The following is a 12,173-nucleotide window of genomic DNA, read 5'->3' as shown; positions in this document are numbered from 1 at the left end:
TGTATGGAGACATTCAGTGTCAATTTACTGTGTTAAATGAAATCCCCGCTTTGAAATCCTACTAGACCTCCATTTATTCAATAACTGTTGTCTAGGGCCCTGTAAGTGCCAAGCTCAGAGCCAGGCCTTGGGGATTCAGAAATGCATGTGACATGGTAAGTAACCTCTAGGAGCTCATACTGTGTATAATAGGTATACTATGCCAGCAGTGTGACCGAAACGCTGTTTGGCTATTGGTCTCCTCGAGCCCAGGTAGATCCTGCCCCTGAAAAGAGACAATCTTGGGGCTGCACAGGTGTGATCCAGTCCCCATGCCCTGTCATGACTTCGTAACATAAAGACTGAGCCCTGTGACTGGGCTGCCCGCTGTGTGCTGTGGATGAAATGATTAAGAAGAAACAGCAGGCTTTTAGACCTGTAGAATCTTGGCTTTTCCCAGCTGACTCAGAGGAGAGCATCTGGTCACAGCTATATAATTTTGAATATGCTCTGAGGATAGTAGGCTTCCTGCATTCTAACCCCCTTCTTCCCCCATCTGCCCCCTGCAAGAAAAACAAGTAAGGAAGTCAACCAGCTTTACAACAAATGTTAAAGGAACTTACCTAGTCATCAAATAGCAAGAAAAGAGAACAAAAAGGAGAGAGAGAATAAAAAGACCTACAAAAGATTGCTTTGGCAATTTGGGGTCTTTTGTGGTTCCATATAAATTTTGGAATTGTTTGTTCTAGTTCTGTGAGAAATGTCATGAGTATTTTGACCAGAGGAGTTGCACTGGATCTGTAGATTGCTTTGGGTAGTACGGCCATTTTGCCATTTTGATAATGTTGATTCTTCTAATTCAAGAGCACAAGATATCTTTCTGTTTCTTTGTATTATCAATTTCCTTCATCAATGTTTTACAGTTTTCAGAGTATAGGTAACCTCCTTGGTTAAGGTTAGTTCTAGGTATTCTGTTGTTTTTGATGCAAATGTGTATGCTAGTTATAAAATTCTGGTTTTTGAAGTAAAAAAGTGAATGAAGGGCCACAAATGGCAACTTTTTTATGGGTGAGTTGTATTCCCTTGCATATATGTGCTGCATCTTTTTCCATTCATCTGTTGATGTGCACTTAGGATGCTTCTATGTCTTGGCAATTGTAAATAGTGCTGCTGTTAATAGTGGGGCATATGTATCTTTTTGAATTAATGTTTTTGTTTTTCTTGGGTATATGTGCAGGAGTGGAATTGCTGGGCCATGTGGTGGTTCTGTTTTTGGGTTTTTGAGAAACCTCCGTGTTGTTTTCCATGGTGGCTGCACCAATTTACATTCCCACCAACAGTGTACCAGGGTTCCTTTTTCTCCACATCCTTGCCAACATTTATGTGTTCTTTTTGATGATGGCCTGACAGATGTGAGATGGTATCTCATTGTGATTTTGATTTGCATTTCCCTGATATTGGTGATGCTGAGCAGCTTTTCATGTTCCTGTTGGCCATCTGCATTTCCTCTTTTGGAAAAATGTTCAGTTCTGCCCATTTCAGTTGTAAATGGGTTATTTATTTACTTGCTTGCTTTTTAATTGAAGTACAGTTGATTTTTAGAAAAGAAAAAATTCTCTTGAAATATATCCCCTGGTTTTTGGGAGCTGGGTCAGGTTGTCAAACAGCTTGTGACCTTGTTCCCACAGTGGTTCCATCGTTTGGCCTGGGAGTGAGCAGCCTTTTTGCCTAGAGCTTGGTTTATTACCAGAAGTGGTGGGGAGGGTTTAACCATGGGAATCTGTCCACCAGTCAGGTCTGGTCTGGTGGCAGGGAGCAGGCTGCCTATAGCCAGTGCAGTAGAGGCAGGGCCCTAGAGACCACGTTCCAGTCCTTAAGGGCACAGCCTAGAGTGGCTCATAGTCCTTCAGTCTTGGCTGTGGAGCACGGCAGCTGTTGCCAGGAATCAAAGCACATTGCATGGTGTGGGGCAAAGGTGGAGTGTCGTCAAAGCTCAGGAGCCGCGAGCTGGCCATGTGTGGGAACAGTACAGGCAGTCTCCCCAGCCCAGTGATAGAAGTGAGGGTAGAGACATTATTGGGAGAGTCAGCTCCAGAGCTGGGGTGTTTGAGGTGAATGAGTTTAGGACTCTGAGATACAGCAGCCTAGCAAAGCGATCGTGGAGCCCTGGAGAGAAATCATAGCCCGATTGGGCATCAGTCCCATATGCAGTCTTCAGAACTTTCTCCAACTCAAGCCCAGGGGATTTGGGCATGGAAGGGCATCTGGCTCTTGTGCTTTCTCACCATGCAAGGTGGGATGAAGACAGGGATAGCCACCTTACAGGTGTCATCCCAGCTTTTCTCTCCCCAGCTGGAGCTCCCCTGTCCCTCTTCACGATGGCCAGAAACCTGGCCCTTTCTTCCAGACCGACTGCTTGATCAGGAGTTGGGTTAGGTCAGAAATGGCAAGCCCCTGGATTGGGCCACCTCACTGACATGTCTTCTGGGGCCCAGGTCTTTTTTCTTGCCTTAATCCTCTTGTTTCTTATCCACCAGGTCACACCTCCTAATTTCTCAAAATCACAAGTGCCCAACACTCCCAGCTGTCCCCAGGCTTATTCTGAACTGCAGACACTGTCTCCCAGTGAGCGGCAGTGTGTGGAGACAGTGGTCAACATGGGCTACTCATATGAGTGTGTCCTGAGAGCCATGAAGAAGAAAGGAGAGAATATTGAGCAGGTGAGTGGTTGGTCAGCCATGGGGGTGAGGGGAGGGGGATTGCTCGGAGAGGTCCCAGATCTCGAGCTAGAGTGTTGCCCTGCCTCTCTCCTGGAGTCCCTCAGACTCACAGCACCACTGTCCTTTCCTGTGAGTTTGGGGGTACTCAGGGTGCAGCAGCCTCAGCAGCAGTACTTTGCTTTGGGGGATGCTCTGGGACCGAGGCTGAGGGAAAGCCTTGGAAGTATTGGAGCTGTTGACTGTTAACCAACTACCTACCCTCTTCTCTGAGAAGGCACACTAGGCTTAAGGCATGGTCATGTCATCTTCCAGAAATGTTTATCCTGTCAGAGCTGCCTGGGGAGTTCCAAAGTAGTGTACTGGAGCCCTAAGCCTTGGGGGCATTTTCTGACTTCGGCAGTTTCTTAGAATATCTTGCTAGGCTGTGAAACTGATGTCAGCTGGGAGATGTGAGTCAGCTTTGACAGGAACTCCTTTGAAAAATGGCTACTCATGTTTAGAAGGGTGTGCCTGTCAGGAGATAGTCACTGACGTCCTGCTGTGTTGGACACAGTTCAAGGTACAAAATCAAGTCCTGTCCAGGATCTAACACCGAGGGTGGGGAGCAGATGTCATACTTGATGGCTTGTGTAAGACTCTTGGGAGGCACAGACAGGAGTGGCAGTAAATGCTTATACATTTTTCTTTTCTTAGATTCTCGACTATCTCTTTGCACATGGACAGCTCTGTGAGAAGGGCTTCGACCCTCTTTTAGTGGAAGAGGCTCTGGAAATGCACCAGTGTTCAGAGGAGAAGGTAGGAACCTTCATGCTTCATGGGAACTCTCTGGTTAATAAGAAGGGGCAAAGTAGACTATCCTGGGGGTCCTCCTGGCTCACAACCCACATCCCTTCCAGTGACTACAGACAGTAGTTGCAGCATAGAATCTCCTGTATCCAGACAGGCGTTTGGTTACTTTGAGTCTGTTTGGCTTAGATGAAGCATTGGGTTGAAGACTCTAGAATCCTGGCGTGGGGTGGCGGGAAGAGGGAAAAATGACCTGGGCAAAAAGCCCTGCTTCTGTATGACGGGGGTGACTGCTGATCTCTGCTGAGCCTGCTGCCTGGAGAGAAGCCACTTCTGGATTCCACATCCTGCCGGGCAGGAGTATGGATGTGGATGGTGGGACCTGAATGGTAGCGAGCTTGGGCCTCGGCTTGGCTCCTGAAGGATGACTGGCTGTGGCATCACCCTGTCCGTGCCGGCTTCCCCCACGGCCTCCTATGCTTGCTCGGGGACCACAGAGAAGCTCTGGCCAAGGATGCAGACGCCCTCAGGCAGCTCCGCACGTACTCCCTCCACTCAGCTGTGCTGTGTGGCCGGGCCTTGAGTCTGTGTTCTCTTCTTTTCTTTTAGATGATGGAATTTCTTCAGTTAATGAGCAAATTTAAGGAAATGGGCTTTGAACTGAAAGACATTAAGGAAGCTCTGCTATTACACAACAATGACCAGGACAATGCTTTGGAAGACCTCATGGCTCGGGCAGGAGCCAGCTGAGACCAGGCCCTGCCTAGGCCCTGCCACGGAACCACCCCTGCAGCAGTCTGAGGAGCCCACCTGCGGGGAAGGAGAAGGGGCACACTTCCAGGTTTTCTTTTGGGGGTGGAAGGTCAGGTGTGGAGGCTGTGCTTGCCAAGTCTCTGTGGGCCTAGGCCCTGAGCTGGGGAGAAGATGGGGAAGATCTGGGCATGTAAGTGCCCCTCAGAACCATCCTGGCTCCTTCCGTATTAAATGTATTTGTATTTTGAGAAGTGTCCTTCCCACCTCCGCCTTTCAGAGGGACTTCTCTGGTCCTTCTGGGGAATGGCCTCAGCTGACACCTGGCCCGGCTGCCAAAAAAGGAGTCGGGGAGAAGGGGTGGGAGGGCCAGATGCAGTGCTGCTTTGGGTCTAGATGTTTCCCTCCCCTGCATGGGGGGATTGAACTCTAATCCAAGTTGAGTGCAATTGAAAGGTTCTTCCAGGGTTTTTTTTTTTTTTCTCCTTTTAACAGCGTCACTTAGTGTTACACTGGCTCTGCAATGTCTCTGAGGTACAAAGAATGTCCCTTTTCCCTTGGGGGCCTGAGTTTGCCTTTTCTGCCAGTTAGTTACCATACTTTCCTGCCCCAGTCTGTTTCTTTTGGCCTGGTTTGGACTACTGTCCTCTGCTACCCAGGATTTTAGAGCCCCCTCCTCTAGGAAACAGTTGTCAATTTAAGAAATCATTGGCCCCTTCCCAGCACATCAAGTTGGAGAGAAACAGGACATGGTTTAGTCACTGAGCACTAACTCCACCTCAGTTCTCCTGGAGAACAGCCTTTCCCTCCAGCCCCCTGCTCTAGGATGACACAATGAATAACACCTAGTCATAGAAATCAGTCTCTTTGTTTTGTATTATGTTGTACATCATTAAAGATCTAAATACAAAGGATATACAGTCTTGAATCTAAAATAATTTGCTATTTTGATTCTTCAGAGAGAACTACTAATAAAAATCTAAAAGGTATGTCCTACTGTGATAATTTTTTCATTGCCAAAGGCTGTTTTACAGAGGGGTAGAGGTGGGTGGGTGCTGAAGGGATTTCCTGCTTAGATTTGCTGAGGCTAGAACAGGACCTAACCATTTTCTGTCATTTCAGAACTTTCTTCCAACTCTAGGCCTGTGTGACCCAGCAGCTGGCCCTCCAGTGTGCCCTGATCTTTGGTTCACAGAGGTACGCCTAGACAAGGGTCTTTTTAAACCTGTCCCGGCTTGGTTTCTGGGCCAAGATATTTATGTATTCTGTACCAGAGGCAGGACTGGATTCACTGTTTTCTCTAGTGCTCAGTGCTGTTGTATCTGATGGAACTAGACTCATCCTTAAAGTTTCGTGTCCTTATCCTTAATGCTATCCCACAGCCCCTCTGGGTGCCCTGGTGGGTCTCTTAATTTTTTTAGCGATCATGTGAGGCGGGGGTGCAGAGTCTTTGGGCTGGGAAGCACCAAGCTGGAAAGAAACTGCCCTCTGGTGGTCAGATCAGGCATGGCCATTATCTCAGGAAGCAGTCCCTCTTCTGGCCTTTAAAGTGACTTAAACCCTTCTTTCAAAACCTGTAAGTTACCCTGTAGGAAATTAAATTTTCCCATCAAAATGGGCATCAGGGCAAGGCTTTGACATATGAACCTCAGTTTGATCCAGGGTAGCCTTAGTAAATGATGGGCCACCTGGAGGCCACTTGGTATTTGTCTTAAGCTTCTGCTGAAAAGACACAGCAAGCAGTATACCCGTGTATGTGTGTAAAAATTCTGCTTCAGAGTCTCAGACTACTGACCAGCGCACTCAATGCCAAGCTATTGAACACAGGCCATTAAAAGGGGAGTAGATGGCCAAGGTAATCCTGGATGAAGGTGAGACTAGGAGAGGGACTTGCCTGATATCCTTCAGCTATTCATTGAGGCGGTGTGGTGGGTGAGGACTCAGGAGCCCGGGACTTGACGGCTTGTAACAGGCAGATGGCCTCAGCAAAGGCAGCGATGGGACAAGAATAATGCAGTGATGTGGGCACCCTCTTCTGTCTAAATACTGGATTGCAGGAAGTGGGGGGAACAAAGCATAAAAGCATATCCCACCTCTGCTGCTGTTAAAGACACATCAAGTTAAAGTTTATTCATTCTCAATTTTCAAAAGCTAACCTAAAGCCCCAAATCAATTTCTAAGGGCTGATGGGGCAGGGCTCACCCTGTCCCCGCTCACTAGTACCAATGTTTTATTTTTTGGTCGAGTCCTGAAGAAAGGCACAGAATTCAGCTGATAAAGCCTCTGGGCTCAGCAAGTTATCTTCCCCAGCTTGTGACCTCCAGCCTGTAGGTTACCATTGACCACCCCCATCCTCTGATCCCCAAATTCAGAAACAACTGCAGGATTATTAGACCCAAGTATGTTTCCACGCACAAGGGGTCAGTAGGACAAAGTCTCCTCCAGCCCCAAAGAAAAGGGAAGGGCATACCAAGTTTTTCAGGCTGATCAGTCCTTCCTTACAGATGCTCTTGGGCTTGGAACTGAGGCTTGGCCCTGAGAGAGGCAAGCACGGGCAGGACCAGGGAGTATCTGCAGGAGGGCCTGGCAGAGGCCCCTCTAGCCCGAGAGTCCAGCCACCCCATCCTGGCCTCCATGCTGCTCTAAGACACTGCCGTCCTTGCTGGGGCCACAGCTGGCCTGTGGCAGGCCAGGTATAGGTGTAGCTGGCTCCTCAGACTCTGGATGCACTTGGATTTCAGAGCCATGATTTCATCCAGCTGGGTCACAAAATCTTCAAAATCCTGAGAAAGGAAACAAAGGACAAATGGAGCTTTTGCTGTTGCTGGCTCTCTGGCAGATCTGCTTTTCTAGTCTCTTCTTGCAGGAAGATTTCAGAGCCCAGGCCCTCTCTCCAGCTGGAAAACCTGCAGAATAGTCACTGTGGCACAGGGTGGGACCCACTTCTCTGCATTTGAGAGACTTTCTATGTGGAGAGGTATTTTTGCAGGGCAGAAGGGTGATTTCATAAGTACTTCTGGTCTGTATGAGGCAGGTCACTGTTACTGTCACAGGGAGGAGCCCCAGGAAGCCCTTTGGGAGGCAGAATGGCAAAGGACAGAGGCTGGAAACATTTTAGCCTGGAAATGGGGAGTGTAGCACCATCTCCCACCTGTCCTTGCACCCTCTCAAGCCAACTCAGGACTGGCAGGAGGAGACCCAAGGCCTCAACAAGGTTAGTGTGACAGCAGACCCTTGCTGCACATACAACTCTAGCAAACAAGAATGATATCAAAATCGCTGCAGGTTAATTCCCAATCACCCTGAGGGGCCAGCCAAGATCACTTACATTAGGAGCCAGTTGGCTCATCAGGGTCTCCTCCTTGAAGCCCAGCTCAGCCATTTCATCTAGCTGTTCCTGGTGTGCCCGGATGACCACCTGCCTGGAAACCAGAGGGGATGCTGTGATCCTCTGGGCTTCCCATCTCTCCCGGGCAGCTTTCTGGAGCTGAGCCTCATTTCCAAGCCAGGAGCTGCTTCTGCCTGACGAGGTCAATGAGGCTTTGACCAAGACCAGCTCATCACCACCTCCTGACCCCTCATCTTTTCTTCTCAGGCCTTGTCAAAGGACTATGAGTACCAATGAGATACTGGGAAAGAGACAGGGGCTTCTGGAGCTGCTCCCTCCCTGCCCAGGTCCACTGAGGAACAGGGCTGGATGCTGCTACTCTGCAGGAGCTGCCCACAGCTTCCTTGCACAAAAGCTCAAGGCTGTGCCACTGCAGCGGGCACACTTACACAAGGTAGAGTCTGTGGCCTAGTCTGCTGTCATTTCTATTTCCTATGTTGGGGGGTGGGGGCAGTTCAGGGACCAAAGCAGGAGGGTTTGAGCTGGAAGCCAGAGGATCTGCCTCTTGTCAAACCCTACGGATGGGTAGAGACCAGAGACAGCAAGATTGTCCACCTGGGAGAGGTAGGCTCCTCACCTGTACATCCCTGCATGCCCTCGTCTTTGTCCATGGCCCAGGTGGCAGGAGCCCTAGCAGAGGGCTGCAGCCTCAGAGGAAGCACCTTGTTCCCACAGGCCGGCCCTGCCCTCCCACTCCTGGACCTGACACTGAGGAGGAGCCCCGCTAGCCCTCTCTTCTCTTCTTTCACATTCTTGAACGCTCCTCATTCTGCTGCACTACCCACAACCTCCTGTGGGGAAAGCAGCACAAACCACCAGCCTGTTTTTCACCTCCTCCATCTTGGGAGGCCCCCAGCTTGCCTTGGCTCTGGAGGCACAAGGCTGCAGCTGCTGTGTCCCTGGGCAGCACTTCCAGGAACACAGACTGAACAGAATGAAGAGGATTCTGATCTCCCTAGAGGTCTTAGGCTTGCTTACTCGGTCAGATCCTCCCTTCTCTCGCTCACATCTCAGCTCTCCCAGCCTGAGGGTCCACCCACCCTGGCAGGCTGGCTCCAATACATTTTATTCCTGCTGTTCATGTCAGATGCATCTAGGCAGGCTCCCTTGAAAAGTGGACAAAAAAACCTTTCTCTAGTCACAGTACAGCTCTGACACTGAGCCAACCACAGCCACCCCCAGAACAGACAAAACGTTACGCTTGGGTGGTGGGGTAGGGGTGCCAAAGGGGCTCAAGCCTTAGTAGGAAAGTCCAACTTACTGTGCGTGCCCCAGGGCAGGCTGACGGAGGGTCCTGGAAGAGCAGCTGGATGCCAGGGGAGAGTATGGCCTTGCTAAGTACCTTGGCAGTGGCCTGCGTCTGAGCCATGTGATATCCTCGTAGCAGTGCAGCTTGATGGTGTCGGTGGACAAACCCAGCTCCTGCCAACTGAGCCTTGCCGGATGCTTTCTCTCCTGGGCCCAGGGCTGGTCAGCCACATCACTGCTTCCTGTTTGTGGAGTGAGTGTAGGCCCAGGGTGGGGTCCCCCGGTATGTATGGTGGGGAAGGGTTTTCCTGGGAAACCCCGGGAGCCACCTAGCTCTGTCTCATCTGCGGCATCATACGGCTCGGGGGAGGAGAGTGCAGCCTCTCTGCTCTGGCAGGCCTCCCCCGGGTCAGCCTCCTCGCTGGACAGTTTGTCAGGTGGGTGCTGACGGATGGGTGATGGGGACAGAGCTGGAAGGTCACACCCAGGCTTATTGTCAGGGGGAGATGACGAGAGCCACAGGTGCCCAGCTGTGGAAGATACTGGCAGGACTGCCTCTTGATCACCAGATGACACTGTGTGGCCCACAGCTGGTCCCGTGTCGCTGTGTGCCACCAGACTGTGCACAGCCCCATCTTGGGCCGGCTGCTCCAAAGGAGGACAGCCCTCATCGTCTGGGCTCTCCAGAAGGGACACAGTGAGGGGAGCCATCAGTCCAGAAGCATATTCAGAGCATTCGCCCAATTCCCCTCGAGAGTTTTCTCCTTGGAAAGGGTTGCTGTTTTTCAGAGCTCTGCTTGCCTGCGTTGGGCTGTCTTCACTACCTTCTCTTAGAGGTGTGCTGACTGTGTCTCTCTGGTCTGGAGAGCGCAGAACTGCAATGTGGGTCAGTGAGAAAGCGAAACCATCTTCCTCCAGGGATGGCGAGCTGCCCTTACCCTGCCCAGGAACCTCACTTCTGAAGGCATCCTGTCTGAGGTCAGAGGTGGGGCCGCCCCCTCTTTTCTGGCTAGATGCAGAGCCCGCCTGTGAGCAGTAAGGCTTCTCCGCCAGGTCTTCCCTGGGAGAAGGCCCTGGGGAGGTGGAGCCCTCCGTGCTGCCCCCGTCCAAGGGCACCGTTCTTGGGCTGCAGTTGTGGTCAAGCGCTGTCCTCCCATGGCTTGTGGAGTCCCTGGAGTACCTCCAACTTCCAGGTGGAACCTTCTCATCACCGTCTGTCCTGGGGCTAAGAAACAGACTCTGCTGCCCTTCAGTCACCTGCTCCTCAGGACCTTGCTCCCTCTGATGAAGGAAGAACGAGCCTTCGCTCTTCTTTAGGGTGTCTCTCTGCTTTGTGGTCCTCGGATGGGGGACATGTGAAAAAGAATCTTCACTGAAATCACTGTCATCAAAGTCCTCAGCTTGGGCTCCATCATGGCTCTCAGAACACGAATGGAAGGGAGGAGGGGTGTCACTCTGGAGCTGCCCCTCTTGGGGCCGGTACTGGCATAAATACCTCTCCAGTGGCTGGTACTTTAACTTCTGTTGGAGGAGAGGTGGCTGCTGGAACTGCTGGTGATAAAAGCGCAAATGTTCCTCCCTCTCCTTCTGATGTGGTGGGATGCTTGTCCAAGCTTCAGATGCAGTCCTGGTAGGAGTGCCCCCCTTGCCGCCCTGACTGTACTCTGCTAAGTGGTGGACGTTGCCAAAGGAGAGCTGAACTCGTGACACAAGCTGCTTCTGCACTGGCTGCACAGTCTGCACTTTCTTGCACTTGGAGGGCAGCTTACTGCGTGCTGGTTCTTCTGGGCCAGAGGCCCTGCCTCCCCACCCAGCAGTTTTGGTGCCGATTTGATTTTTCCCAGAGCATAATGAAGCTGACTCTTCTTTTTTGGGGGCTAAATATCCAGACCGCGTGGTTCCCTTGATAGAGCTAGTCTGAATGACCCACTCTTGGGGAGGACTGCCTCCAGAGTCACCTCTTTTACCAGGAACCTTAGATACAGGAGCAAAAGGGATATTGGCTGGGTGACTGGCCAGAGGATGGGCCTTCCCTTTCATGGAGCCAGGTGCCCCTGTGAGTGACTGCTGAAGCCCCAGCCTGACTTTTTTGGGAGAGCACTTGTCCCCTGGCAGGGCCACAGGAGAGCTCTGAACTCGTTTTGGAGAAGAGTTTCCAGATGTTCCATTTCGACTGCTAGCTGAAGTGCAACATTTAATGCCTTTCTTTAGTTCTTTGACCCTGTAAATGACCATTTTATGTTAAGTATGTTTTCTTGCATGTTCTGCAATTCCTTTCCTATAGCTTTCAGGGAAAACAAAACCAAAGAAAAATATTACAAGGTCTGGGAGTTACCTTTTTTATCTGGGGGATAATAAGAGGAAATGGGGAGACTATTTCAGCATGAGATACTTCTCTTCACCTGAATAAAAAAGACCAGTGTCTTCTCTGGGGATATAAGCGTGCACCCAACATTCCATGATCAGAAGAGTTTTGGAAATACCCCAGTCCCATGTGACAGGCAGGCCAGAGGAGCCAGTCTCAGAACTGCACTACATCCACGCAGGGCCCATGCCGCGCTTCCTGAAGATCGAACTCAGGAGCCTAGTGACCACATCTCACCCACTACTCCACAGAGCCTTCTTTTCCTGCAGACCACCTCCTTTCAGGTTTTTCTGAGAAAACGAGTTCCCTCAAACCTGCTAGGCACTTAAAGGAGCAAAAGCCCTCTGGAAATAAGCAGGCTTTGTGCTAATTCCGTTAAGGAAAGAACAACCTGTCTACTCCCAGGGTTTCTAACCTTAGCACTAGTGGTGTTTGGAGCCAAATAATTCTTTGTTGTGGGGCAGTCCTGTGCACTGTGTGATGTTCCTTGCAGCCAAGGACGCCAAGCAGCATCCTTAGCTTCTATCCACTAGATGAGCCAGCAGCATTTCTTCCCAGTGACAACAATCAAAATTATCTCTAGACATTGCCAAATTCCCCTGGGTGGCAAAATCTTCCCCTATATAAGGAAATAGAGAGCCATGCTCTATTCCATAAGGGGAATTTTACAGAACATGGAAATCCAGAATTAACTCTCTGCTAGGATTCAGTTGCCAAGATCAGAGCCTCTTACTCTGTGATCCTAAAACAAAATAAAAACAGTATAAGAATTTAGATTTACAAGGAGACATCAAGTAAAACGTGACTTTCCAGTGGTTGGTTTGTAGATTCTGCATTAAAATCCCCTAGGAGGGGAGCATTACTTCTGCCTGGGGTCTCCTAAAAAATGTCTTTCTCATTGTTTTGGTTTTAATCCAATCCTCAATGGTAGACAAAT

General features: G+C 50.2%; 2 protein-coding genes across 7 annotated transcripts in view; one reads left to right on the top strand and one right to left on the bottom strand.

Moving 5' to 3' along the window:
* UBAP1 (ubiquitin associated protein 1) overlaps nt 1–5,224 on the top strand; it is a 51,775-nt gene extending 46,551 nt beyond the window's left edge. For all 3 annotated transcript variants that reach the window (XM_045504668.2, XM_010967388.3, XM_010967389.3), the window contains 3 exons: nt 2,517–2,699; nt 3,393–3,494; nt 4,095–5,224. In XM_045504668.2, coding sequence (XP_045360624.1) covers nt 2,517–2,699; nt 3,393–3,494; nt 4,095–4,235 — 426 coding nt within the window. In that variant the 3' untranslated portion in view covers nt 4,236–5,224. The remainder of the gene's footprint in view (nt 1–2,516; nt 2,700–3,392; nt 3,495–4,094) is intronic.
* The window catches only part of KIF24 (kinesin family member 24), a 59,884-nt gene continuing 52,804 nt past the window's right edge, over nt 5,094–12,173 (bottom strand). For 3 of the 4 annotated variants that reach the window (XM_010967391.3, XM_074363158.1, XM_074363157.1), the window contains 3 exons: nt 8,885–11,092; nt 7,564–7,657; nt 5,094–7,018 (listed from right to left, as the gene is read on the bottom strand). In XM_010967391.3, the coding sequence (XP_010965693.1) occupies nt 6,878–7,018; nt 7,564–7,657; nt 8,885–11,092 (2,443 nt within the window). In that variant the 3' untranslated portion in view covers nt 5,094–6,877. The remainder of the gene's footprint in view (nt 7,019–7,563; nt 7,658–8,884; nt 11,093–12,173) is intronic. The other variant, XM_045504666.2, reaches the window with a different exon arrangement.

This window comes from Camelus bactrianus, chromosome 4 (assembly GCF_048773025.1).
Source record: "Camelus bactrianus isolate YW-2024 breed Bactrian camel chromosome 4, ASM4877302v1, whole genome shotgun sequence".
Classification (NCBI taxonomy): Eukaryota; Metazoa; Chordata; class Mammalia; order Artiodactyla; family Camelidae; genus Camelus; species Camelus bactrianus.
This window is presented reverse-complemented; position numbering and strand designations above follow the sequence as displayed.